Below are 26,613 nucleotides of genomic sequence, written 5' to 3' on the forward strand. Positions count from 1 at the left end.
TATATATGTATGTGCCCAAAAGTTTCCAACTCACATGTAAGGAATGTTTAAACGACAACACTGAGTTCTTGCAGTCTGAAAAACTTGGCTTGCTGCCTACTCACTAGAGTGAGGCAGATTATAGGAAACACCAGGCATGTCTTATTAAACAAATTAGATGAACATGCTTCTAATTGATTGTTTGCTCATGGAGACAGAGACACACCACCAAGCACTGTCTGTGGCAGTTGTCTGAATTAAGCAATTGTACCAATAAAATTCATGTCCTATTGACTCAAGGCTTTGGTTCTGCCTATGGAGTCAGGCTCATAACGCCACTGAGTTAACACACAGAATTTGTCCCTGTGAGTCTCCTTCCAGCAAGCAGAATGGCTCAATGAGTGTGCCATTGCCCACAAATCAAGGAAGAACTATTTCAGTATCAAGGAAATTCGGTTATAGTCTTTCCATTTGGGTCTTATTTGTGCAGTTCTGAGAACAGCACTAAGGAAAGCGGTTTTCTAACATAAATCTCAATAAAACATAATGTCTTCAAGAAGAGGTGCAGTGCCCAACAGATCATTTTCAGAAATTAACATGTGGAAGCCAAGTGCAGTGGTTCACACCTGTAATCCCAGCACTTTGGGAGGGTGAGGCAGGATGATTGCTTGAGCCCAGAAGTTCCAGACCAGCCTGAGCAATACAGTAAAACTCATCTCTACAAAAACCTTAAAGAATTAGCCAGGTGTGGTGGCACGAACCTGTAGTCCCGGCTACTAGGGAGGCTGAGGTGGGAGGATCATTTGAGCCCGGGAGGTGGAGGTTGCAGTGAGCTGTGATCGCACCACTACGCTCCAGCCTGGGAGACAGAGAAAGACTCTGTATAAAAAAAAAAAAAAAAAAAAAAAAAAAGAGCAAGGAAAACAAGAAAAGAAGAAAGAGGCTGGGCGCGGTGGCTCACGCTTGTAATCCCAGTACTTTGGGAGTCTGAGATAGGTGGATCATGAGGTCAGGAGTTTGAGACCAGCCTGGCCAACATGGCGAAACCCCATCTCTACTAAAAATACAAAAACTTAGCCGGGCGAGGTGGCAGGCATCTGTAATCCCAGCTACTTGGGAGGCTGAGGCAGGAGAATTGCTTGAACCCAGGAGGCAGAGGTTGCAGTGAGCCGAGATCCCACCACTGCACTCTAGCCTAGGCGACAGAGCAAGACTCCGTCTCAAAAAAAAAAAAAAAAAAAAAAAAAAGAAAGAAGGAAAATAAAGAGAGAGAGAGAGAGAATTTAACATTTGGGTCTTCAAAAAAATTACCAGCCCTGGTATTATACTCAGAATTAAATACAGTGCTCTTAGCATAGTGGGCAGCACTTCTGGGATGAGATGTTGTGCTTCCAAACTTCCTTAGTGTATCTTCCCTTGTCCCTGTGCCCCAAACCCCAGCAGATTTGTAGTTTGGTAAATTACCCAGCTCAAGCCCTATCTCTGGCAGAAAGGAGTTCACTCTCTCTCTACTTTTCCCAGCATCATCTTTTTCTAGGTTCTGGGATCCTACAGCAGAAAACATCAAAGGGCACTTTGTGGGCTGGGCACAGTGACTCACACCTATAATCCCAGCACTTTGGGAGGCCGAGGTGGGTGAATTATTTGAGGTCAGGAATTCAAGACCAGTTTAGCCAACATGGTGAAACCCCACCTCTACTAAAAATACAAAAATTAGCTGGGCATGGTGGCACATGCCTGTAATCCCAGCTACTTGGGAGACTGAGGTAGGAGAATCACTTGAACCCGGGAGGCAGAGGTTGCAGTGAGCTGAGACTGCACCACTGCATTCAAGCCTGGACGACAGAGTGAGACTCCATCTCAAAAAAAAAAAAAAAAAGGGACACTTGGGGGAAAGCAATTCTGGTGAGTAAATATTTGTCTCTCAGTTGCCTGTGCTATTTCTGAAGGCATTATAAATAATAATAATTGCTAGCATTCAGGGCCAGCTTCTTGAGTGTGCTATTTGTGCACTGGAATGGGCCCCACACTCGGAAGGACCCTGCACTTGGCTTAGTACTCTGCGATTGTCATTTTGAATTTCTTAATAAATACTGAATGAAGGGCCTTGCATTTTCATGTTGTACTGGGCCCCTGTGATCCTGTTAACATTTTAGGGCACTTTCTTTTTTTTTTTTTTTTTTTTTGAGACGGAGTCTTTGCTCTGTCACCCAGGCTGGAGTGCAGTGGCACGAACTCGGCTCACTACAAGCTCCGCCTCCTGGGTTTACACCATTCTCCTGCCTCAGCCTCCCGAGTAGCTGGGACTACAGGCGCCCGCCACCTCGCCCGGCTAGTTTTTTGTACTTTTAGTAGAGACGGGGTTTCATCGCGTTAGCCAGGATGGTCTCGATCTCCTGACCTCGTGATCCGCCCGTCTCGGCCTCCCAAAGTGCTGGGATTACAGGCGTGAGCCACCCCGCCCGGCCCATTTTAGGGCACTTTCTATGCATCAGACTCCCTTCTAAACCTTTACCCTGTTAAACATGAGTGGCTGGAGTAGCACCAGACTGTGTAAATTTCCTCTATTACTGAAGGTAATTTGCAGGAATCTGTTTTCTTGTCACTGAAAGTACTTAACTGAGAGGGGCAGGGGAGACACTTGCTCAGCAAGGCCTTCCTAGGCAACCCTGTTTTAAAAATTAAAAACAACGCCAGGGGCACAGTGGCTCACACCTGTAATTCCAGCACTTTGGAAGGCCGAGGCAGGCGGATCACTTGAGGTCAGGAGTTTGAGACCAGCCTGGCCAACATGGTGAAAATCCGTCTCTACTGAAAATAGAAAAATTAGCTGGGCATGGTGGTGGGCGCCTGTAGTCCCCACTACTCGGGAGTCTGATGTAGTTGAATTTCTTGAACCTAGGAGGCAGAGGCTGCAGTAAGCCAAGATCCAGCCACTACATTCCCGCCTGGGCAACAGAGCAAGACTACGTCTCAAAAAATAAAATAAAATAAAAATAAATAAAAATCAAAAACAAGAAAAAAATTTATCATATTACTGTTTCTTTCATATGACAAACCTGCATTTACTTTGCTTATTTTCTCACTGCCCCCTCTAGAAATATAAGTTCTATGATTTTCATTACTGAATTTCAAGCTTCTCGCACAATGTCTGACACATAACGGAATCAAACTTTTTTTTGTTTTGTTTTGTTTTGTTTTTCACATCAGCCTCCCAAAATGCTGGGATTACAGGTGTAAGCCACCTTTCCCGGCCCAACATTTAATAAATTAAGCATGCAAATCTTCATGGGAAACAAAAATTTAGAATAGCTCTGCTACAGACTGCTGCAAACCATCATCACCTGTATCAGATCACTTAATTTGGATGCTGATTAATACAAAAATAATGCTTTTATGACTTTTTATTAAATAAAACCTCATTTAATTTAACAGTACTTGAATCCCTGCTACCTACTTGGCACTGTGCCACACGCTGGAGGCATTCCAACCCGAGGTCTCTCATCTCCAGAAGTTGACTCTTATCGAGCAGGAAATGGCTCTCAAAACGGCTTCCAAAGTCAAAACTATACTAAAGATTATTTGCTATTTTCATGCTCATTCTCTTACAAACGTGGAGTTTTGCAGAGGGTACATGATGTGATGTGTGATAAAGGGTAGTGGAGTGAGTCAAAGTTTTCTTTTTTTTTTTTTTTTTTGAGACAGGGTCTCGCCCTGTCGCCCAGGCTGGAATGCAGTGGTGCAACCTCGGCTCACTGCAACCTCCGCCTCCCGGGTTCAAGCAATTCTCCTGCCCCAGCCTCCCAAGTAGCTGGAATGACAGGCACGCGCCACTACGCCCAGCTAATTTTTGTATTTTTAGTAGAGAGGAGATTTCACTGTGTTGGTCAGGCTGGTCTCGAACTCTTGACCTCGTGATCCGCCCACCTAGGCCTCCCAAAGTACTGGGATTACAGGCATGAGCCACCGAGCCCAGCCAAAGTTTCCTCTATTTTAAGTTCTCATTAACTATTTATTAATAGGTATAACCCACACTTTAAAAAAAAAAAAAAAAAAAAAAAAAAACTCTTTGGAATCTTCCATAATCCACAATAACATAAAGGCGTTCTGAGACCAAAAAGTTTGAGAACCACTGCAGTACAGCTCCGATGCATACCCGGGAAGCCGTCAGCAACAAACAATACATTACAAATGACCGCAGTAATGAACCTACAGTGTGAGGTTTGGTCCCACCCAGGCTGGGAGCCAAATACGTGACTAACTGGAGATGGCCAGGGTGTGGGTGAGGGGCAAAGGCGGGCTGTAAGCACTGGAGAGGCAGGCCCAGCTCTGCGCAAGGGCACACACCTCCTTCCTTTACACACTCAATACAAGAAGCTTTAAATTCTTATTTTGCTGGTCAGGGCATAACCTGGACCAAACGGGAAATTCAAGGCAAAATAAAAGCAGGGCATTTACTTGGACCAAATGAGAAATTTAAGGCAGCCTCTCTGAATTAAATAGTTTAAAAATCTGTCCATTTAGTAATAACTGCAAAGTTTGGCCTAGAGACTAAAACATCTGCTTCCTGATTTGGGGGTGGGGATGAAGGGGAGTGCAAGGTAGAAAAGGGCGGGAAAATGAAGACCTAAAGAAAGAACAGGCGGGCGGGAAGGTAACAGGCACCGCAAGAGGCCAGTGAATGAGACCGAGGCGAAGGCGCGTGCGCCAGCCCTCCGCATGCGCAGTCGCAAGCCTGGTGATCTCGCGGGAAAGAACCGTTGCGGGCCCGACTTTGCGCGGAGGTAGGAGGGGGGAGTGGAGGCGGGAGTGAAGTCTCGCGAGAAGAGTCGGTTGCCGTAGCAGAGCCCTCTAGCTGTGTGTGTCTGAGGCTCGGCCGCCGGAGCCGAGGACGGTTTGCTGAGCCCGTTAGTGCGCCCGGCCGAGACAAGCCGCCGCCATGTCCCGCTACCTGCGTCCCCCCAACACGTCTCTGTTCGTCAGGAACGTGGCCGACGACACCAGGTAGGTACAAGGCAGGTACCCCGGGCCTAGGCGGGGAGGCCGCAGGCGCCCGGAGAGGACCCTGGTGGTGGTGGCGGCACTGGGCCGGGGGAGGGGACTGAGTGAAGATGGCGGGTCCCGCGCCCGCTTTGGCGCCGAACTAGGCCGCGCTGCCGGCCTCAGCCGCCGCGTGGGAGCGAGGGCGGCGCCTCTGCCCTCGCCAAGCCGCGTGGCGGGGTTTTTCGGTCCCCTCCCCCTCCGCAGTTCGCAGCCCCTTTCTCCTGGCTTCCTCCTCGAGCGCGCAGCCCCCTGCCGCGGCCTTTCCGCGACCCGACGGCAGCCCCCCCCATTGATTTGAAGTTCATTCTTCGAGGTTCACGCCCCCTTGGCCCAGAGATTTTTTTTTTGAGTGAGGTGAAATAACGGGATCGAGGAGAGGAATCTTGCTACTATTTATCTTTATTGTTGTTGCCGTTATTAATATTTGGGGGTTTTAATCAGTTGGAGGTGTTTGGAGAAAGGGAGCGTTGAGATTTGGGGAGTTAGATTTTTCCAGTTAAATGTTGCGAGTAGTTTTTCTTATTTCCTGGAAATTCTGGTCATCCTTTGAAAAGGGAGGTTTGGGAAGCCTCAATCATTAGGACGTTGACAGCTAAATTAGATTAATTCAGACCTACCTTAAATAGGCTTTGTTCTCACCATTCCCTTGTTTCGAGTTACCTTCAGATTATTTTGGAAGAGTTCTTACTACAAGATGAGGCTTCTTATTTCACAAATAATGAATCTACACACAAAAAATAAGTGGTTTGGGTTTTTGGTGTTTTGTGGGGTTTTTTTTTTTTTGCTAGCTTTGTGATTTGCTTTTGTCTTAAATTTAAGCAGGAAAGAAAGCAATGGTAATTATGTTAGCGTCTAGAGAAATTTTCCCTTTACGTCATTTTGACATTTAAGGAGTTCGATATTTGTGACTTTTTCAGACCATATTTACCTATTGTTAAGTGTCTAAACCTGTCGCTAAAATTGGGGAGTAAAAATAAGTGCTTGGTATTTTTCAGAGTACTAGAGTCGATTTGATGCTGTAATATAAAGTAAAAAAAAAAAAAAAAAAAAAACCAATGCTTATATACAACCTGATGCTGCTGTACCTTTTATGAAAAACGAAGGCTGTAGATAAAAATTGTGGTCATTCCCTTGTACCATATGTCTGCTGTTGTCCTGCTAATGTAAACTGCATTTTTATCTTCCAAATTCTTGGATCCGGCCGGGCGCGGTGGCTCAAGCCTGTAATCCCAGCACTTTGGGAGGCCGAGACGGGCGGATCACGAGGTCAGGAGATCGAGTCGAGACCATCCTGGCTAACACGGTGAAACCCCGTCTCTACTAAAATACAAAAAAAAAATTAGCCGGGCGAGGTGGCGGGCGCCTGTACTCCCAGCTACTCGGGAGGCTGAGGCAGGAGAATGGCATGAACCCGGGGGGCGGGGCTTGCAGTGAGCTGAGATCCGGCCACTGCACTCCAGCCTGGGCGACAGAGCCAGACTCCGTCTCAAAAAAAAAAAAAAAAAAAAAAATTCTTGGATCCTAGCTTTCCTTCATCAGAAAGATATATTGCCTATACATCTTAAGGACTTGGACATAAAAATTTTATGATGTTTTAGGTCTGAAGACTTGCGGCGTGAATTTGGTCGTTATGGTCCTATAGTTGATGTGTATGTTCCACTTGATTTCTACACTCGCCGTCCAAGAGGATTTGCTTATGTTCAATATCCTTTCTTCAGATGGCTGATTAGTGAGGGGTGTTGAAGTTTGAAATTCAAGTTTATGTAAGTGGTAACATCTAAAAAGTAGTTTCTTTTTGTCCTCTAATAAATGTCTGTCTTCAAATTTTTGAAAATTAATTCTGACTCACACATTGCTGTCGTTATTAAAGTTAATCCAAAAATGGTAAAATATTTAAATTCCCATTCATGCTTCTGAAACTCAAGTCGATGATTATATATGTGATTTAAATTTGAATGCACTCTGGTTGCTACTACCTTTAATGTAAGTCCGTTAAAAGTTAATATGTTCTTGTGCTTAGCAGTTAAAATTTGGTATTCTTGTTTGTTAATTTGAATCACTTGATCAAAAACAAATTGTATAACAATGAGGTAAACTTCTTTAATATTGTCCCCTAATTTGCTGTCCTCTGTTGTTACCTCAGAGAATGTAAAGCTGTACAGTTATGGCGACCCCAAAGAGAAAGCATGAAAGAACCTTTAGAGTAGAGTTCAACACTTAAGGCAAGTAGACAAGCCAAAGACCTCTTAAGGATCAGGCTTGAAGAGAAGGGAGAGTTTGGGAAAAGAAAAAATAAAGAAAAGCTGGAAGAAGGACAAGCCTAATGGGAGACAAAGCCTCGCTTTATCTACAAAAGGGGGAAAAGGTTGTTTTTCAAAGTTAAAGATAAAGCCATCTGTCATATTTGGCCAAGCATCTCATGACAAGTCCTTCTGACAAGCACTTAAAGAGTTAAAGGTCAAGATGAAGTTGAATGATGGCCAAGATTAAAGGAGTCATACCTGATGTATCCTACAGAATAACTATTTTTCTTTTTTTTTCTTTTTTTTTTTTTTAATGTTTTGTAAGCAGTTAATTTTCAAAATTATTCTGGTTTGGTCTAGTGACAAAACCTGTAACTTGATTTATGTGGGCCTTTGATGTTGTGATTGTGGTCTTGTATAAATGCACTCTCTTACCAAGTTAAAGTGTAACAGGATGTATATTCTTAAGATTAAATTCAGCATATTTTGGTTTTGGACCAGGTGGTCAGATGCCACAGAGTAGCAGGCAGTGTGCTCTTTGGAGTAGCATGGGGTTCTGGGGTTAAGCCACAGAACCCTGCTTAAAGGAGAGACAGGTGCATGCACTGGGGACTACTTAGAAACAGCTCAGGTGGTCTTGTAGGGTCAGAGCCACTAGAAATTCTGTTTATATATAGATTTTAAAGTGGTCGTTGGGGACACACACAAACCCTTAACTTCTTTATCTTAACCCTGTGAAGACTGCTGGCTCTGCGCTGCTTTAGCACACATGATCAGTTGGCCCTGAATGAGTTGCAGGAGGCCTTCTCCCTGGTATAGGTACCCAACTGGGACCTATGGGAGACTGGTCCCTGACCCAGAGTCAGGTGACCTTCCTCCTTTCAGTGAGATCATCTCCCTGCAACAACGGTTTGGGTTGTGGGCCTCAGACTAGGAAAAATTCTTCCTGCTTAAATTCAGTGGGCCTCAAACTTTTAAGTTAGTGGAGTCCTAGTGAGACTTACAGGGAAAAAGCCAAAAGCTACTCCTGCAGGGCCAGTGATCAAGGACAGTTGTAAGCATTGGTTGCAAAGCTCCATTACAGAGAAGGTAATAGCTATATCTGGCTTAGTAAATAAAGGTAGCGGTGCATTCTGGCTTACAACATAGACCTGATTTTACCTAGTGTTGGGTGGCCCAGGAATCAAGGTCAGTAGTAGTTTGATTCAAGAGTGTGTGGTATTTGAGGCAGAAAAGGCTAGCAATTCAAAGCAATCTAAAGGAGAATGATAATTTTAAAATACTTATTCAGTAAGTCTATGGTCTTAAAATAGTTGAAAAGAAATAAGTAACAGGCTTATCAATTTCATTTTTGAAAAGACCATAAAGTACAAATTTCTCCATGGTTGACATCAGAGTGATACTTGGCTGCCTCTGCTGCTGCTGTCTCTTCTGTCTGACTCCATTTGCAATAGCCTTTTCTTCCTATCCCTGGCTTACCGAGTAAAGCAGAAACTTGCCATCAGCCCAGGATTCTGTTTTTGAAAGTAGCCCCAGAGAGGATGCTCTGCTCTCATTAATAATTTTTATGGCTCTCAATATAAATCCTTTTTATACTTATTATATTCTGTCTCTTGGGGTATACCCATTAAGTGAACTTATTCCTTCTAATTAGTTTAGAGCCCAGCTGCATTAACCTTGAGGGATGTTCAGTTACAGTATTCAAGGTTCTGAACTCCCCATCAGCCTTTGCCTTTTCATGTTGAAACCCCAGTTATTTAAAACTTGTCCTTCCATTTAATCTGTTCATAATGGCCTCGGGAAGAGAGAGCTGGAAACCTGCAGTCCTTAATTCCTTTCAGAACAAAAAGTGGGAAGTCTAGTAAGGCAGACCTTTTAGTCTCTGTAGTAAAAGAATACCAGTATCGGTCTCGAAAAAGGAGTGTATCACTTCAGGGATTTTTTAAATCACCTCTCTAAATCTGCAGTCTTGTGTTTTCTCTCAAATTTAGGAAATAGAAATGTGCAAACTAGAATAATGATTTTTAGGATAGAATGAAAACCTGTACCTAACCTAGCTCTTTCCAAACCATTTATATCAAACCCTGCCTTGAATGTATACTTGGTCTCTGTTGTAATGATGGTTTTAGGAAAGGAGCTAGGTTTGGACAGAATAGCTATGTAAAGCCAGGAGTTCTCGTAGTAATATTGCTGTCATGACCAGGGAGGACAAGCAGCTTAGCTTCTCAGATCAAAAACAAGTACCAGTAGTTCCTGCTTAAGGCCGGTAAATAATATCTTGAAATTCTCAAGTTGGAAACCAGTCTCAAACCATTTCTTTGCAAGAAGTTGTAAATTTAGGGTCATGGTTAGGGCTTTCCAGTCTAGGAGTCCTTACAGTGATCTGTTTCTTGATAGCATGCTTTTACAGTCTGCATGGATGTAATAACGCTTTTGGTATAGTGATTGTCTTGAATATTGCTTGACTCTGTCTTGATGCCCACAAATGGCTAGCGTGCTTGTCTTCCCATGCAGTGGAAGGAAGACAGTTAAATGAAATAGTAGTAGTAGATATATATGAAAAAGAAAACAGCAAAATAAATTTGAAGTTAATGCTTTCGTCTCTTGTAAGGTAAGGCATATACTGCTTGCTTACACAAGAACTATTGGCATTTTCTTTTTTTCATTTGAAACAAATATGAAAGACGGTAGTTTGGTTTTATTTTAAGAAATTTTTATTTTAGCATACAACATAGAACTGACATTTGTTTTTCTTTTTTGTCTTGTAAACTTAATTCTTAAAACTTAGGAAAATTTTTGGATAGGACAACTTGGTGATTCAGCTATAACAGATCTTATTTCAATAATAACTTTACTGCAATATGTATTCATACGTTTTCAAATATGTGCCTTAGGAAAACACAAGTGCTTTTATAGTGTGAAGTGTTAATGGCTGAATCCAACTGAATCACCAACTAGTAAGTGGGGGTCTGGTCGATTTTCTGGAATAATATTGGGAGATTGTGAATTGTTCCAGACATACCAACTGAACTCTCATTCATTATCAAAGTTTGCAAAACTTCCCAAGCCCCTTAACATTTAGCACATTTGAGGATGTTCGTGATGCTGAAGATGCTTTACATAATTTGGACAGAAAGTGGATTTGTGGACGGCAGATTGAAATCCAGTTTGCCCAGGGGGATCGAAAGAGTAAGTACCTTTATGCCTGATATGTATGAAGCATTATTTTTTTAGTGTTTTGATATTTTTTTTTTTTAAGAATTTAAGCAATTTGTGTATCTGTTCAAAACCCAAAAGGATCTCTTTTTTCTTCTTCTTTTTTTTTTTTTTTTTTTTTTTTTGAGACGGAGTCTTGTTCTGTCGCCCAGGCTGGAGTGCAGTGGCGCGATCTCCGCTCACTGCGAGCTCTGCCACCTCCCGGGTTCACGCCATTCTCCTGCCTCAGCCTCCCGAGAAGCTGGGACTACAGGCGCCTGTCACCACGCCTGGCTAGTTTTTTTTGTTTGTTTTTAGTAGAGACGGGGTTTCAGCGTGCTTGCCAGGATGGTCTCAATCTCCTGACCTCGTGATCCGCCCGCCCCGGCCTCCCAAAGCGCTGGGATTACAGGCATGAGCCACCGCGCCCGGCCTTTTTTCTTTTTCCTTTCTTCTTTCTTTTTTTCTGAGACAGAGTCTCGCTCTGTTGCCCAAGCTGGAATGCGTGCAGTGGCATGATCTCGGCTTACTGCAACCGCCACCTCCTGAGTTCAAACGATTCTCATACCTCAACCTCCCGAGTAGCTGGGATTACAGGTGCATGCCACCACATCTGGCTAATTTTTGTATTTTTAGTAGAGACGGAGTTTCACCATGTTGGCCAGGCTGATCTCGAACTCCCCACCTTAGGTGATCCACCCGCCTTGGCCTCCCGAAGTGCTGGGATTGGGATTACAGGCGTGATCCCAAACGGATCGTTTTTAAGAAAATGGAGTATCTTGAATATTTCTTGAATATTTCATCATATTTTCCAGATGTATTACAAAGTTTTGGGGTTAAGTGTAGGTAGGAAGTGGAAATGAGAATGCCTAAAATATATGTGGACTCTTCTGAAAGTTGGTTATGCAGGCTTACCAGATGTTCACTTCATACTTACAAGGCAGGAGTACAGGTTTTAGAGTCAAATAGACCTGTGTTTGAATTCTGGCTTAGCCACTATGTTACCTTGGGCAAGATACTAATTAAGAGATTAAAATAACGGCAGGGTGCAGTGGCTCACACCTGTAATCCCAGCACTTTGGGAGGCCATGGCGGGTGGATCACAAGGTCATGGTGAAACCCCATCTCTACTAAAAATACAAAAAATTAGCCAGGCATGGTGGCGCGCACCTGCAGTCCCAGCTACTCAGGAGGCTGAGGCAGGAGAATTGCTTGAACCCAGCAGGCAGAGGTTGCAGTGAGCCGAGATTGTGCCACTGCACTCCAGACTGGGCAACAGAGCGAGATACTGTCTCAAAAAAAAAAAAAAATATATATATATATATAGCTGCTGAGGAGAAGAGGAGCTCTTGAGTAGACATAAAATATTGGTAACTCTAGTTCTTCAGTTGGGTAATAGATTCCTGGTTATGCATTGTGTTATTTATATGTACTTCAATACATAAAGTATCTGAATTGAATGAGATAAGAACTGAAGTGTCTATAGGCATTTAGGAATGCCTTATTCTGCTTAGGGTCTTAGAACTGTAATTATATATTACTGCATTTTGACGCTACACATTGTTCATAGGCCACCTATAAATATTTTGTTAATTGTGTTCTTAATGAATGGAATCTGTGGCAGGATCATTCCAAATCAGCATATGGTTCATTTTTTTCAACCATTTAAAAATGTAAAATGCTTGGGTGTGGTAGCTCACGCCTATATCCCACCACTTTGGGAGGCCTGGGTGGAAGGATTGCCAGAGCCCAGGAGTTTGAGACCAGCCTGGGCAACAAAGTGGGACCCCGTCTCCACAAAAAATAAAATACAAAATTAGCCTGGCGTGGTGGTGCATGCCTGTAATCCCAGCTACTCAGGAGGCGAAGGTTGTGGTGAGCCGAGATTGCACCATTGCACTCTGCCCTGGGTAACAAGAACAAAACTCCGACTCAAAAAAAAAAAAAAAAGACTCCAGGCCAGGTACAGTGGCTCACATCTGTAATCCCAGCACTTTGGGAGGCCGAAGCATGTGGATTATTTGGGGTCAGAAATTCGAGACCAGCCTGGCCAATATGGTGAAACCCTGTCTCTACTAAAATATAAAAATTAGCCGGGTGTGGTAGTGCGTGCCTGTAATCTCAGCTACTCAGGAGGCTGAGGCAGGAGAATGGTTTCAACTGGTGTGGGGTGGAGGTTGTAGTGAGCTGAGATTGTGCCACTGCACTCTAGCCTGGATGACACAGCGAGACCCTGGTCTCAAGAATAAAAATACGTTAAAAAAAAAAAATGCCAGCCGGGCGCGGTGGCTCACGCCTGTAATCCCAGTACTTTGGGAAGCCGAGACGGACAGATCACGAGGTCAGGAGATCGAGACCATCCTGGCGAACAAGGTGAAACCCCGTCTCTACTAAAAATACAAAAAAATTAGACGGGCGAGGTGGCAGGCGCCTGTAGTCCCAGCTACTCGGGAGGCTGAGGCAGGAGAATGGCGTGAACCCAGGAGGCAGAGCTTGCAGTGAGCCAAGATCGCGCCACCACACCCCAGCCTAGGCGTCTGAGCAAGACTCCGTCTCAAAAAAAAACAAAAGCCAAAACACATACGCAAATTTTTTTTTTTTTTTTTTTTTTTGAGACAGGGTCTCTGACCCCCAGGCTGGCGTGTAGTGGTGTAATCACAATTCACTGCAGCTGCAAACTCTTACCCCCTTAGCCTCCCAGGTAGCTGGAATACATGTGCAAGCCACTAGGTCTAGCTAATTATTTTTTGTAAAAATGGGATATTGCCATGTTGCTCCAGGCTGGTCTCAAACTCCTGGGCTCAAAGGATCCTCCCACCTCAACCTCCCAAAGTAGTGGGATTACAAGCATGAGGCACCACCCGGTCATACATACTCTGTTTGGGATACAAGAGGGGATGCAGGGATTTTTTTTCCTATTTATTGAGGGCTTTAATACTGTTTTTAATATTTCTAAGTATTTCTGTTCTTTGTATTTCCTAGCACCAAATCAGATGAAAGCCAAGGAAGGGAGGAATGTGTACAGTTCTTCACGCTATGATGATTATGACAGATACAGACGTTCTAGAAGCCGAAGTTATGAAAGGAGGAGATCAAGAAGTCGGTCTTTTGATTACAACTATAGAAGATCGTATAGTCCTAGAAAGTAAGTGTGCTGTGTAGCACAGTGATCTGTTTAAAAAATGTATTTGTTAGCATTTAATTTTTTTTTTACTTTTTTGTATACTTTTAATTATATATATTGACTGTTTCATTGAGACAAAAAATATGGTATCATTTTATTTTAAAAGTTTTATGGTTTGCTTTTTTTTTTTTTTTTTTTTTTTTTTTTTTTTTTTTTTTTTTTTGAGAGGGAGTCTCGCGCTGTCGCCCGGGCTGGAGTGTAGTGGCCGGATCTCAGCTCACTGCAAGCTCCGCCTTCCGGGTTTACGCCATTCTCCGCCTCAGCCTCCCGAGTAGCTGGGACTACAGGCGCCTGCCACCTCGCCCGGCTATTTTTTTGTATTTTTTAGTAGAGACGGGGTTTCACTGCCTTAGCCAGGATGGTCTCGATCTCCTGACCTCGTGATCCGCCCGTCTCGGCCTCCCAAAGTGCTGGGATTACAGGCTTGAGCCACCGCGCCCGGCCTATGGTTTGCTTTTAATTAGAAACTTTGCCTCTATGAATAGATATTTGTCACCGCTTTTTCTGATATGCTTTTTAGCAGTAGACCGACTGGAAGACCACGGCGTAGCAGAAGCCATTCCGACAATGATAGGTAAATAACTTTGCTTTGAAAAAGACTCATATATTTTTTAATTTCAGAGTGAACTTTTGCTCTAAAAATAACAAATTTGATTAATATAGAATCTAATTTTTACTCTAATTATATCTCTCCTCTGTTTTGAAAGATTCAAACACCGAAATCGATCTTTTTCAAGATCTAAATCCAATTCAAGATCACGGTCCAAGTCCCAGCCCAAGAAAGAAATGAAGGCTAAATCACGTTCTAGGTCTGCATCTCACACCAAAACTAGAGGCACCTCTAAAACAGATTCCAAAACACATTATAAGTCTGGCTCAAGATATGAAAAGGAATCAAGGAAAAAAGAACCACCTAGATCCAAATCTCAGTCAAGATCACAGTCTAGGTCTAGGTCAAAATCTAGATCAAGGTCTTGGACTAGTCCTAAGTCCAGTGGCCACTGATAGTATAAACCATGGTCATTTTTAGGCATGTATCATTCATTTACTCATAGTTTGGTTTACTTAAATTATCAGGAATACAATGTTGCAATGATGCTTAAAAAAACACTTGTTAGTTTTCCCTGTACCGGGCAATGGTTATAATTAAAATGATATGCTGTTGAGAAGCCACTCTTAAGAGTCCAGTTTGTTTAATGTTATGGGCAGCTACCAATTTGTGGTGTCTCTGTATATTTTTGTAAAGATTCTCATTTTTTATGCTTGAAGTATTTGGTGAAAAGATGTTGGTTGACCATAATTTGCAACATTGTCTCATTAAAAATAAACTTTCATATTCATATTTGGTAGAACTGTTAACCTAGAAATGTAGCTTGCTAATAAGATAGAATGATACAAAAGTGAAGTAGTAGCCACAGTACAACACTGACTGCTCAGACACATTTAGGTTCAGGGTGGACCTTTATGTCTTGTCAAGATGTCTAGGCCTGGCCGGGCGCGGTGGCTCACACCTGTAATCCCAGCACTTTGGGAGGCCGAGGCGGGTGGATCACGAGGGCAGGAGTTTGAGACCAGCCTGATCAACATGGTGAAACCCCGTCTCTACTAAAAATACAAAAATTAGCCGGGCATCGTGGCACATGCCTGTGATCCCAGCTACTCGGGAGGCCGAGGCAAGAGAATCGCTTGAACCCAGGAGGTGGAAGTTGCAGTGAGCCAAAATCACGCCACTGCACTCCAGCCTGGGCAACAGAGTGAGACTCCGTCTCAAAAACAAAACAAAACAAAAAAGCAAAACCAGATGTCTAGGCCAATGATAATTATTTTTGATGCAGTGTGGATTAGTTCTTTTGTTAACCCCACTGTCTTGGGGAATGATGCCTGCTGGGAAATTGAGTTTTTGACTGAAACATGGAACCTTCACTGCTTTTTTTCTGGTTCCTATGAAGATTTGGAACATAGAAAACACAAAAACTCACCTTGAAATTTGAGCAGGTCGATGATGGCAAAAATAATTTTAAGGAGAAAGGAATATTCTTATGTAGTTATTCTAAAGTTTAAGGAGCGTTATTGACCATAATATTGCTTAGTTTTTTTTACTGCTGTTAGAAACAAGTAAATTGTTTCAAAGTAGGTTTTGTGTGTGTGCATAGTGTAAAAACTGAAATTTTGATGCTTACAGCACTTGGCTCGTGCATTTGTATCAAAATTTGCCTACCTCTTTGTGAGGGAGGCCTGCTTTTCACACCTCAGTTTATTTAATTCGAGGCAAGTTGAAAGACAACACTCACTCTAGGTGATTCTGTGGTGCCATGAAATTTAAGATAATTTGGGAAAAAGGATTAGTCAGTTTTAAGCAAGAGTCACATCTTCTGAGCTTTCGATTATCAGTGTAGTACCTGACTAAAAATGAAGTAATACCCTTAACCATTTATAATTTCTAGTATTTCTCTGAAAGATCGTTTTGGGGACAAAAGTGACTTGACATGTCCAATTTCATTTCAGAATAAAAAGCTAGCATCTTTAAAAATCTCAGATTGCTTGCTTACAGATATAAGTGAGAATTATGGAGAAGCGATTCCTTTTAGAGGATTACTTTTTTCAATTTTGGTTTTAGTAATCTAGGGTTTGCCTGTAAAGAATACAACGATGGATTTTAAATACTGTTTGTGGAATGTGTTTAAAGGATTGATTCTAGAACCTTTGTATATTTGATAGTATTTCTAACTTTCATTTCTTTACTGTTTGCAGTTAATGTTCATGTTCTGCTATGCAATCATTTATATGCACGTTTCTTTAATTTTTTTAGATTTTCCTGGATGTATAGTTTAAACAACAAAAAGTCTATTTAAAACTGTAGCAGTAGTTTGCAGTTCTAGCAAAGAGGAAAGTTGTGGGGTTAAACTTTGTATTTTCTTTCTTATAGAGGCTTCTAAAAAGGTATTTTTATATGTTCTTTTTAACAAATATTGTGTACAACCTTTAAAACATCAATGTTTGGATCAAAACAAGACCCAGCTTATTTTCTGCTTGCTGTAAATTAAGCAAACATGCTATAATAAAAACAAAATGAAGGAAATACGATTAACTGGAATTATTACAGTATTGAATATGATTCTAAAATAACAATGGAAACAGTCCTTTATAGATTTAGGAATATTTTTAATCAGTGTTGCACTAGGCACAACTAACTTTTACTTTGGAAATGATAGAACTTGCCAGAAAGGTACATCTTTTACACAGTAGTTAAAAATTCATTGTGTAATATCAAAGTTGTTTCATGATTGCTCATTGAGCCTCTTGGGTTAACTAACTTAAGAGGTTATTTGGTAGTATGTTAAGATGAAATTTGGACCAGTAATTCTGCTCTCCCTCTTCGTAAACAAGATGCATTGGGACTTAACGTTTATGACATGATTTTAAATCAATTTGAATTGAATGTTGATGAGCAGCTAATATTAAGTGATAACCTCTTTGGGGAAGTAGGTTAGTTAGGTATTTTGTGGTTCAAATTCTATCTACTTGATGACAATTATAGCTAATTTATTAAGTATTCATGATGTGCCAGACACTTGAAAAGGCTATGTATTAACTCACTCTTCACAAAACCCTGTGAGAAAGATACTTTTGTTTTCCCCATATCAAAGATAAGGAAACTGAGGCACAAAGAAAAGACTATAAGGCAGAGCCAGGATTTAAGCCAAGGCCTGGTCCTTAGTTTGGAGGGGGGGGTGGGTGTTGTTTGTTTTACAGACTATAATTTGAGAGAAGTAGATTGAGGAGATAGCTCATTGAAATTGTTGTTCATTTTCTGTATAGAACTTGAAGGCCTAATTTCATTTTTATTTTTACTTGTGTCAACTTATTTTTAGACTTGGACTATTGAGAACCTTGTATGTTCCTAAAGTGACACACCTAACAGCTTCAAAAGGACTATATTACAGTTGAACCCATGGTAGTTTGGATCCTACTGATACTTGATGAGGATCTTTACGTAGTATTTTATGTTAGTTTTGGGTGATGTAGTTGAGTCCCCCACTTACTGAGTGTATGTACTGTGTATGTGGTACTGGGCTCAGTAATAAATAGAATGGTTATATCAATACTCAAATGAGGGCTGACACACTTCACCTCTCCTTTTGCTTAAGATCTCTCTGCATTTTTTTTTTTTTTTTTGAAGCCAAGTAAGCAAGAAGAAAAATGAGAGATAATGCTTCAGTGAGAGAGGAAAGGTGCTACATAGAGTATGAGCTGTTAAGTTACATCCCAGGGGAAAGACCTGGGAACTATTGTATTATTCTCTTGAAAATTTGGCCCAGTAAGCTGCTACATCCAGTTCAACTAACAAAATCCTGTATACCACAGAGAAGAATAAAGAAAACCAAACTGACAAACATCCTTCTTTTATTTAAGACCAAACTGCAGCTGGAATACCCAGTACAGTTCTGCTTACTACACTTCAAGAAAGATCTGAAAGCGGAAAAAGAACCAAAGAAGGGCAGTTCAAGCGACCAAAGGGTGGGTGGAAGGTGCTGCAGTATGAATACTGTACGAATATTTTGACTCTGGTCTGAAAAGATAAAAGAATGTTATCGAAAACTACATGGAATAATTGAAGTCCCTTCAAGTTTGAAAGTAAGCATTTTAGGACAAATAAAAGGAAATTCAACTTTGTACTTGTGGAAACTAATCCCTAAATATGAATAGGTTTATATTGATTCATGGGTAACAGGTCCATAATAAATTATTGGAAACTAGGATGTCTGAATATCAAGGAAGACAGCCATAGTCTCTTACAGTGCCTCTGTTGGTCTGTCTCAAACTGAATTGGGTGGGAAAAGGTATGGTCCAGTATAAAAGTTCCATTTTTGCCATTATTGGCAAATCTTGCCTTTGTTTATTTTGGTGCCAGTGTTTTCTGCTTAATGATTTGCTTTGTTGGCATCTGTGTTTATTTACTTGTATACACCACATGCAGTTTACATCTTTCTTTTAAGTACTCTCCTTCCCAGGTAAATTCCAATTATATTTGACATCCAGCTAAGAGGGCCCATCTCTTCTCACCTCTTTCCTAGTCAGTATGTTCAGCAAATATTTATTGAGCCCTTACTATGGGCAAATCATTGTCCTAGATAATTGAGGAGAAAAATAGATTTTTCCCTTTTTCAGTAAATGTCTACTGAGCACAATCTAGTGAATCATTACAGTATGGCCTCATTGCTTTGTTTGAGGTATATTATTCATAACAATATTTTATACCATTCGTATCAATGTAATTATAGAACACAATATACTATCAAAGATAAGTAATTGTGTGGTTATCTGCCATTTAAAAGTATCCAGTATTTGATCACATTATTACAAATAATGAAAAAATGATTTGTTTTAATCTGTAATAAACTGGTTTATTGTGCAGTGACTGTAATATACTAGGGTTATATTAAATTGTTTACTCTGCCTCACCAAACACATACTAGGATATAACCCCCAAGATAAGTATTTAACTTTGCATTAGATATAAAGGAGACTGGGTGCTATAATTAGATTATTTTGAGGCAGACAGCTGTTACCCCAACTGATTTAGTATGTTCTGTAATTGAGAAAATGTTCACCAAATTATACTTTTTAGTGATTTACATGTACATTTTATAGGGGACATGTTCTGTGTATAGCGAATAAATAACTTTTATAGTATCACAAAATGTTTTGGATTCCTTAGTTTCTTATTAGGATATGATGTTTCTTTACCTATACATTGATTCCATCACATTTTGTTTTTGTCATTTTTGCCACATACTTAAAACTTTCCGTATAAAATTGTTAACTAAAAATCTGGAAGTGGAGTCTTAAGCTTTTAATTTATAGCAATTTTGAAAATATAGCAGAGGTATATTTTCAAGGGAGGTATGAAATAGAGGTATTTTTGTTCATATTTTATTTTAGAAATTTTTTTTGAACTTTTCCAAGATCACACAGCAAGCGTCAGATCCTAGGTTACAGCCCATAATTTTTCACTTGTTTCATCTTTTGTTACCATGTTTTTTGTTGTTTAATCAAATGGGGGATTGTTTTTATAGCTTTATTTTCCTGGAGATAGTAAAATTGATATAATGGGATCTAGAATTTACTTAGAGCCAAAATGACTAGATTTAATCACAAAAAGTATTTTGTATACTGTTACACACTCATTAACATAGTGGGTTCTTAGGACAGAGATTCTGTGTGTTTTTAAAAGAAAATGTAGAGGTCATAGACTTTTTTGCCCTCTACCTCCCTTCTCCATTTCCTTTTGAAGTTAAGACATTTAAGGGGGAGAGAATTAAGTTGCATATTGAGTTGGGATTTTGTTTTTAAAAAATTTAGGTAAATACTTATGTAACTACAATAACAATAGTTGGTAGTTCTCTAAAGTATTTAATTATGGTAAATCAGAAAAGGCCCTCTTTAATTTTTACATCTGTTGAATGAATTGCTTTAGGATCTCTTCTGTGGTTCTCTTTGTACTGAATGCTGTCAATATTATTGAGCACTTACTGTGCTGAACCATGTGCTTTTCAAATATTCCTATTTAATCCTAAAAACACTCCTGGGAAATGGGTATTATTCCCATTTTACAGATGAGAAAATTGTGCTTTGTAGAATACCCATCATGTGATAGCTTCCTGCATATGCTATTCATTCCTCACAACCTTACAAGGTAAATGGATAATGTTCCTGGATGAGAGATTAAATGTAATCCAAGATCTCATGGTTGTGTGGCTCAGAGATTCTAAGCATGGCTTTCCAAATCTCATTCTCTTGTAGAGATTTTCCATTGTATTGCATTTTGACCATGTTCCTGTTTACAAAACCTGAGATTATATTCTGAAGTAGCTGTGACTTGAGCAATAGCTCAGGAATAATCTGATGGCATTCTACTAGGAAGGAGGACTAGCAAAGCCTATAGTTAGCCTATCCTAGGCATGAACTATTCTCATTTTAGATTGGATGACTTGATAGGAAGAAGTGAGCAACCTGTTTGCCTTCAGTTATTGGTATCTACAAGACATTCTGCTAGTCACTGTGGAAAAGTTTCCTTCTCTTGGGTTTTTTCCTCTGCCCCTTCCTCTAACAGTATTGGTTATCTTTATTATGTTTCTGTGTATTTGTAACAGCTGTTTCACCCTTGTATTGCACAATGGGAATTTTTCTTGGAATAAAAAGTGAGGCATGTAAATTCATTGAGAACTAACCATAGTTTGTAAAGAAGTAAAAGGCCTTTGTATCTAGTTTTTTGCAGATCACATTTCTTTGAATGCTGGAAAGTGAAATAAACTGGTCTAGGAGCCAAAAATAAATCTTGGGTTTTTTTAAGACTTTGCTCTACCTTAGATTTGTAACCACCTGGGTACACTTTTTCCTAATTTGTATAAGAGGTTTTAGAGATGCACTCTGTCCCTCTTGCTTTACAAATTGCCTACGAGAATGCAACCAAAATACTAGAAACTAAAACTTACACAAAACCTTTCAGATTTTTTCCTGTGTTGTAGTTGTTCTAGGGAAGAGGATAGTTTATCAGTATATATTTTAAGCTTAAGGATAGGTTTTGGACCTGATTCCATCATAGTGTAACTGCCATCAAAAAGAAGACAAATTGAAATTAGAGCATTAGGCCGGGCGCGGTGGCTCAAGCCTGTAATCCCAGCACTTTGGGAGGCCGAGACGGGCGGATCACGAGGTCAGGAGATCGAGACCATCCTGGCTAACACGGTGAAACCCCGTCTCTACTAAAAATACAAAAAAACTAGCCGGGCGAGGTGGCGGGCGCCTGTAGTCCCAGCTACTCGGGAGGCTGAGGCAGGAGAATGGCATAAACCTGGGAGACGGAGCTTGCAGTGAGCTGAGATCCGGCCACTGTACTCCAGCCTGGGTGACAGAGCGAGACTCCCGTCTCAAAAAAAAAAAAAAATTAGAGCATTTACTTAAGGTTCACAATATGGCTGACTTCAGCAGCCTTACATGGTAAGTTCTCTGTACCAGGTATTTTTGGTTCTCACGATTGCATCAATTTGGGAAATTCCTATCACCATTCTGTAGGCTAACCAAACCTTTCCTAAAGTATGAAGTGTCATACAACCGGTTACTGACCTTTTATTCAGGTTACCCTTAAGCTGCTAAAATTTTTATAGGTAATCTTCCACTCCCACTTCCATTTACCCATTTTGCTTGAGTCAAACCAAAAATCTGGTGTATTACTAGATTAATCCACAAAAATCTAGTGTATTCAATATATAGCTTAAAACCTTAACAGACACCTAGGCTGTGATTTGTTCAATACATGAAGTTCAATTCTTTAATCCTTGGCATTGTCTACAGAAATTACCCTGGAAACAAAATGCTGGTTCTGCCTTAACTCCAAATCATTTCCTAGTTTGCGTGAAAAAATACAGCTTTGCCATGGGACTAGTTGTAGAATTTTAAGGATTCTCAAACTAGTTTTAAGATGCTCTATCATTTGGAATCTGTATCAGAAAGGTGTGGTCGTGATGCTTTTCTTCTGAGGGTCCCCTTACGTGTACTTTGATTCGTCAACATACTTTGAAACACAAGGGTTCTTGTCAACTTGATAAATTCATAATTTTTTTTCTATGAACCTAGATCATGGAATTAACTTTGAAAAGCTTTGCGACGTTTTCCATGTGTGGCCTTTTTTTTTTCCTTTTAATTGTTAGCACTACTGGGAGAGAGAAATCTCAAGTAGTTGTTTAATTGCATAGCTGTCAAATCCTAGTATCTTCTGTATCAGTCAGCAAACTAGTTGCCCCTTCTCAAGCCAACAGTCCTGTCACATTTTAGTTGTGACTGTTCTTTTATAATCAGAAATTTAAGAGAAGTCCAAGAGTCTTGAGTATTCTGAGTATGTTACGAGCTTCAAGTCAGTGACATTTTTAAAAAGAATATTAAGCAATCAAAACCATTTTTAAAATAAAACCAAGCCAATGGGGAAAAACAATTTTATTTAATTTTATGCTTCAAATTCATATCATGTACATTAAGTACCATATAAACTTATCTTTAGGCTATCAATATTTAACTTGGGCAGTACTTCATCTTGATTTATTTGGAGAAATACAGCTTAGGCATCTGCTAACCTGCTTAGGCATCAAAAGAGGTGCCAAATTACAAAATAGGGCATTAACAATCAAAATTTTTAAACTGACCCACATACCTTCTACTGGTTTCACTTATGTTTAAGCATTTACTCTTAAGGTTGGCAAAACATGTTATCAATGTATTATGCAAGAGTTTACATCTTTTGCATAAATGGTCCGTTGGGTTGCACCTACCCTTGACCAAACAAAAACCAAACATCATTGGCACCATACTCAAAACTACCTGTTTATAAGATTGTGAAACCCAAAAATCTGTAAGGTTGGAGGGACTCCAGTTAATCTTTGGGCTTAGAGGAGGAAAAAAAAAATAGTCCCATACTGCATTTCACATCTCTTAAAAATAGTTTTAGCAGCTTAAACCTTTTTAGTTATAAAACTTACTACACTCGGATTTACTTTGAAATGTAGTTTACAATCAAGTATAACATACGTACACTGGCACTTTAGCACAAGGGCAAACTTTAAAAACAAATTATTTTGGACCTTTAAAATTAGGCCATACTATAAAAAACAGTCCACGGTCTTACATTCAGCAAATTCATACTAAAATATTCCATTTTTGTAAGATAAAGGCCAATAAAACTTTACATATGCTACAAGTTTATTACAGATATGTACATGGCTCTTTCTCCCCTAGGTACTTAAAATTTTCACATTATCCAACTCCCCAAAGCAAGCTTTGCAGGAATGATGAGGCCAGATCACTATTAGAATAGCTTGTGCAGTGCTGTAATACAAAAATGTATTTTGAAAGCTATTGAGTGACCATTAAATACTGTTTCTATAAAAAATGGTTTTGGTGTATTTGTTGACACTTAATCCACTATATTTAATAAACAGGGCCATTGGGATGTACTATGTCTCATTCTAATGAGCTCCAAATGCCCTTTCCACCCACTGTACAATTCACTAAAATGCAATTATTACAAAAAATTCACATTTTCTTTCAGCAGTGCATCAGGTTGTTAGCATATTACTGGTTTGGGTGTTTCTAATATACTAAACTTTCAGATGTTTACCTAATTCTGAATCCTTGTGTTAGCTTGAAGCTTATAATCTGATTCACCAACTTTCAACAATCTACTCCATGAATGATAAATTACTATCTTCCCCTAACAATAGAAAAAGCTGATTCCTTTACCACTCCCCAAATCTAAACTTGGTTTCCACTTAAAAGTTACTCAGTTGAGAACACTTAATATCAAATACCATTAGTTTAAGTTGCACTGATACTACCATTGTATCACAGTGCACACAAGATCGTCTATTTTTTTTACATTAATTAGCAGTTCTACACAAATAGATTAATTCCTTAGCGAATGTTTCAGACCAATTGACAACTACCCGCGAACATAATTTTAACATTTGTCTTACTTTATACCTGTACTTTAAGTAAGGTTTTAAGTTGAAATGTCATTATTTCCTTATCTGAAGGATTAAAGGAAACAGGGACCCAGTGGCTTGGTGGTTTGGGAAGAACACTTGGTGATGGTGGCTCACTAAATTTGGCACCAGCATAGTTCTGATTAGCTTGAGATTTAAAAAGTAAGCTGGGACCTGATAAGCTAGAATTCCAACTCTGATTATTTGGAAAATTTTTGTTCTTCCCCCCACTTTGCATAGCCTGCCAAGCAGCTGCTGATGAGTTATAACCATGTCCTCTTTCTTTTTTCTTATGAACAATCTTCATCTGGGAATTCTGATCCTTGGTCTTCTGTCTGTTAAGCTGTTGTTGGTTCTTACTAACATTTCTAGATTGAGGGGCTGGAATGTTATACCGCTCTCCACCACCCATCTTCAGCTTCTTTGTCACCTACAAGTGAATGGAAACAAATATTGAGTAAAATTCCATTAAGTTCAAATCTGTAAAAAGCTTCTATGGCTCCAACTTATAACTCCAGATATTTTGAACAAGACTCAGTAATAGGCTATTCAGCTGCTTTAAATTAAAAAAGCAAGCTGTTTAGACTCCAATATATGCACAACCTTTATTATTATACCGTCTCTAAGAAAAATGAGCTTACCCACAAATCAGCATAATCTATTTTAAAATAAAAACAATTGGTTTAGGATGGCTCCATCATAAAATGTTTGCCCATTATGATGATTACCTTTCAGTCTGCTTTTCAGATTGCAGGATCTCCACTACCTGTCCTCTTCCTTGCTGCCAAGCCCAAGATAACAAGTGTTGCTTTCTGACAGATCCTTTCCTTTGTCTCAATACAGAAGTTTTCATGGGCCGATCTGCTGAGTTCAGCCTAGGAGCTGAGGCCAACATCTGAGTCTCCTCAGCACACAAGTTTGAGAGAAGTCCTAGCTAGAAAAGTAAAGATTACTTCATTATTTCAAAAACACGTTGAGAAAGTGATCATTTAGATTTACTACAAAAATCGTTGACTGTAAAGAAGGCTACTTCCTGAACTAAAAGGTAGAAAATTTAAGATGGCTTTGACCTCATAACCACGATCATTTAAAAACTCTTCACCCTTGAGACCCAGTCACTCCTGGGGAATTTTTGGAAATGTCTCGAAGTCCCGCAGTAAGTTTTGTTTTTATCTTTTTCCTGGGAAAGATCTTCAGATTCTCTCACGTATAAAATCAAATAACGAGTGTTAAAATGTTAAGAGTCATCAAAAAATTGGCTTCAGGCGGATTTTCAAAAGAGACCGTGTTTTTAAACTCCCACCAGAATTTTCCAATCTTTCCACACACGTCACATCCATTTTCAGTCTCTTGGAACATGTAGACATCACGCAGTGTTTCCTTTGGTTGTGAACACCCTCGCCTCCTCCCCGTCTTAAAATAAGTTCTCACAAGCCCTAACACTCTAAGCCCATCTTAAATCTATAAAAATGTCTCCCTAGAGGGAACAGCTCAACATTCAAGGTTTGGTTTTAATTTGATGTTCCAAGAAAATAAGTTACCAAATAGTTAAGCCCCCTCCTTTCAAAGGGGTAAGAGAGCCTTCCAAACAGATAAACCACCCTAAATAAATTGCCATTTCCGGACTGTGAGTCATTCACAACTCGAACTCGGAAAACTCGCCGCCTCCGACGCCACACAGGCTTGGCTTCCCAGTGGCCCCATCTCTCCGGAGCCGCAGGGGTCGGGGCGCTGCGACCGCCCGCGCCCGCCCGGATCTCGCCTCCGCTCGCCTCCTTCCCCCAACAATGGGGAGCGCAGCCACCAACATGGCCGCGCCCGCTGCACAGCCGCTACTTACCGACTTCAAGCTCGGAACTACGGCGGCAGTGGCTCCCTCTCGACGTCGAAGCCTCCCTCCCTTTCCAGGGAGAGACGAGGCACGGACCGACAAAGCCCACGAACACCGATGAGCGAGCTGCCGGTCACCCTAGCTTCTACAACCCAACCTCCTCCTTCTGCCTCTACCGACAAAATGGAGTCGGCGGCGACCGCAGAAGCAGGGCCGGGCGGCTCCGCGGCCAATCAAAACACGACAGCGCAGGCCTGGCCAATGAGAAGCGGGCCGCCGCCTGTTGCTGGGGCAGGCCGGGGGCGAAGGCGGGGAGGTGGGGCTGCCGAGGGTTTGAAATCCGCCCGGGGAGGAGGAGCATGCCGGGAGTAACTGCCCGGTCCGCCGGTGTTCACGGCCTTACCACCGCGGCCTCCCCGCGCCCCTGGCCCCCCAAGGCCCCGGCCGCTAGCTCTCGGCTCTTCCTCCCGCTCGGCTCGTGCGCGCGGGCTCGCTGCCCTTGGGACTGCCCTGAGGGAAAAGACTGACCGGCGGGGGACGTTTGGCTCTCGAATTAGGGCCACTGAGTCGCGTAGCCTGTATTGACAGATGGAGGATACTCCA

The 26,613-nt window shown here is 40.9% G+C and overlaps 2 protein-coding genes across 14 annotated transcripts; one reads left to right on the forward strand and one right to left on the reverse strand.

Annotated features, from left to right (window-relative positions):
- The first annotated feature begins 4,784 nt into the window (after nucleotides 1-4,784).
- SRSF10 (serine and arginine rich splicing factor 10) lies at nucleotides 4,785-20,981 on the forward strand. Of its 12 annotated transcripts, none has more exons than XM_015131062.3 (7): nucleotides 4,847-4,983; nucleotides 6,621-6,725; nucleotides 10,351-10,454; nucleotides 13,443-13,605; nucleotides 14,165-14,218; nucleotides 14,352-14,453; nucleotides 18,058-20,981. In XM_015131062.3, the coding sequence occupies exons 1-7, from the start codon at nucleotides 4,919-4,921 to the stop codon at nucleotides 18,116-18,118; spliced, it is 654 nt and encodes a 217-aa protein (XP_014986548.1). In that variant the 5' UTR covers nucleotides 4,847-4,918; the 3' UTR covers nucleotides 18,119-20,981. The 12 variants fall into 12 exon arrangements, with proteins under 12 accessions (NP_001182513.1, XP_014986548.1, XP_077826902.1 ...); XM_077970776.1 differs by having other exon boundaries at nucleotides 14,168-14,218; XM_077970932.1 differs by having other exon boundaries at nucleotides 6,621-6,720; nucleotides 10,348-10,454.
- Nucleotides 20,982-22,623: 1,642 nt separating this feature from the next.
- Nucleotides 22,624-26,190, reverse strand: PNRC2 (proline rich nuclear receptor coactivator 2). Of its 2 annotated transcripts, none has more exons than XR_013405968.1 (3): nucleotides 26,020-26,190; nucleotides 24,908-25,109; nucleotides 22,624-24,609 (listed from the first exon to the last, which is right to left on the reverse strand). XR_013405968.1 is itself a non-coding variant. In XM_015130967.3 (3 exons), exon 3 carries the CDS (start codon nucleotides 24,589-24,591, stop codon nucleotides 24,172-24,174), a length of 420 nt encoding a protein of 139 aa, XP_014986453.1. In that variant the 5' UTR covers nucleotides 24,592-24,609; nucleotides 24,908-25,113; nucleotides 26,020-26,190; the 3' UTR covers nucleotides 22,624-24,171. The 2 variants fall into 2 exon arrangements, 1 of the variants encoding a protein (XP_014986453.1); XM_015130967.3 differs by having other exon boundaries at nucleotides 24,908-25,113.
- Between the last annotated feature and the right edge of the window lie 423 nt (nucleotides 26,191-26,613).

The sequence above is a fragment of the Macaca mulatta genome, chromosome 1, assembly GCF_049350105.2.
Source record: "Macaca mulatta isolate MMU2019108-1 chromosome 1, T2T-MMU8v2.0, whole genome shotgun sequence".
Taxonomy (NCBI): Eukaryota; Metazoa; Chordata; class Mammalia; order Primates; family Cercopithecidae; genus Macaca; species Macaca mulatta.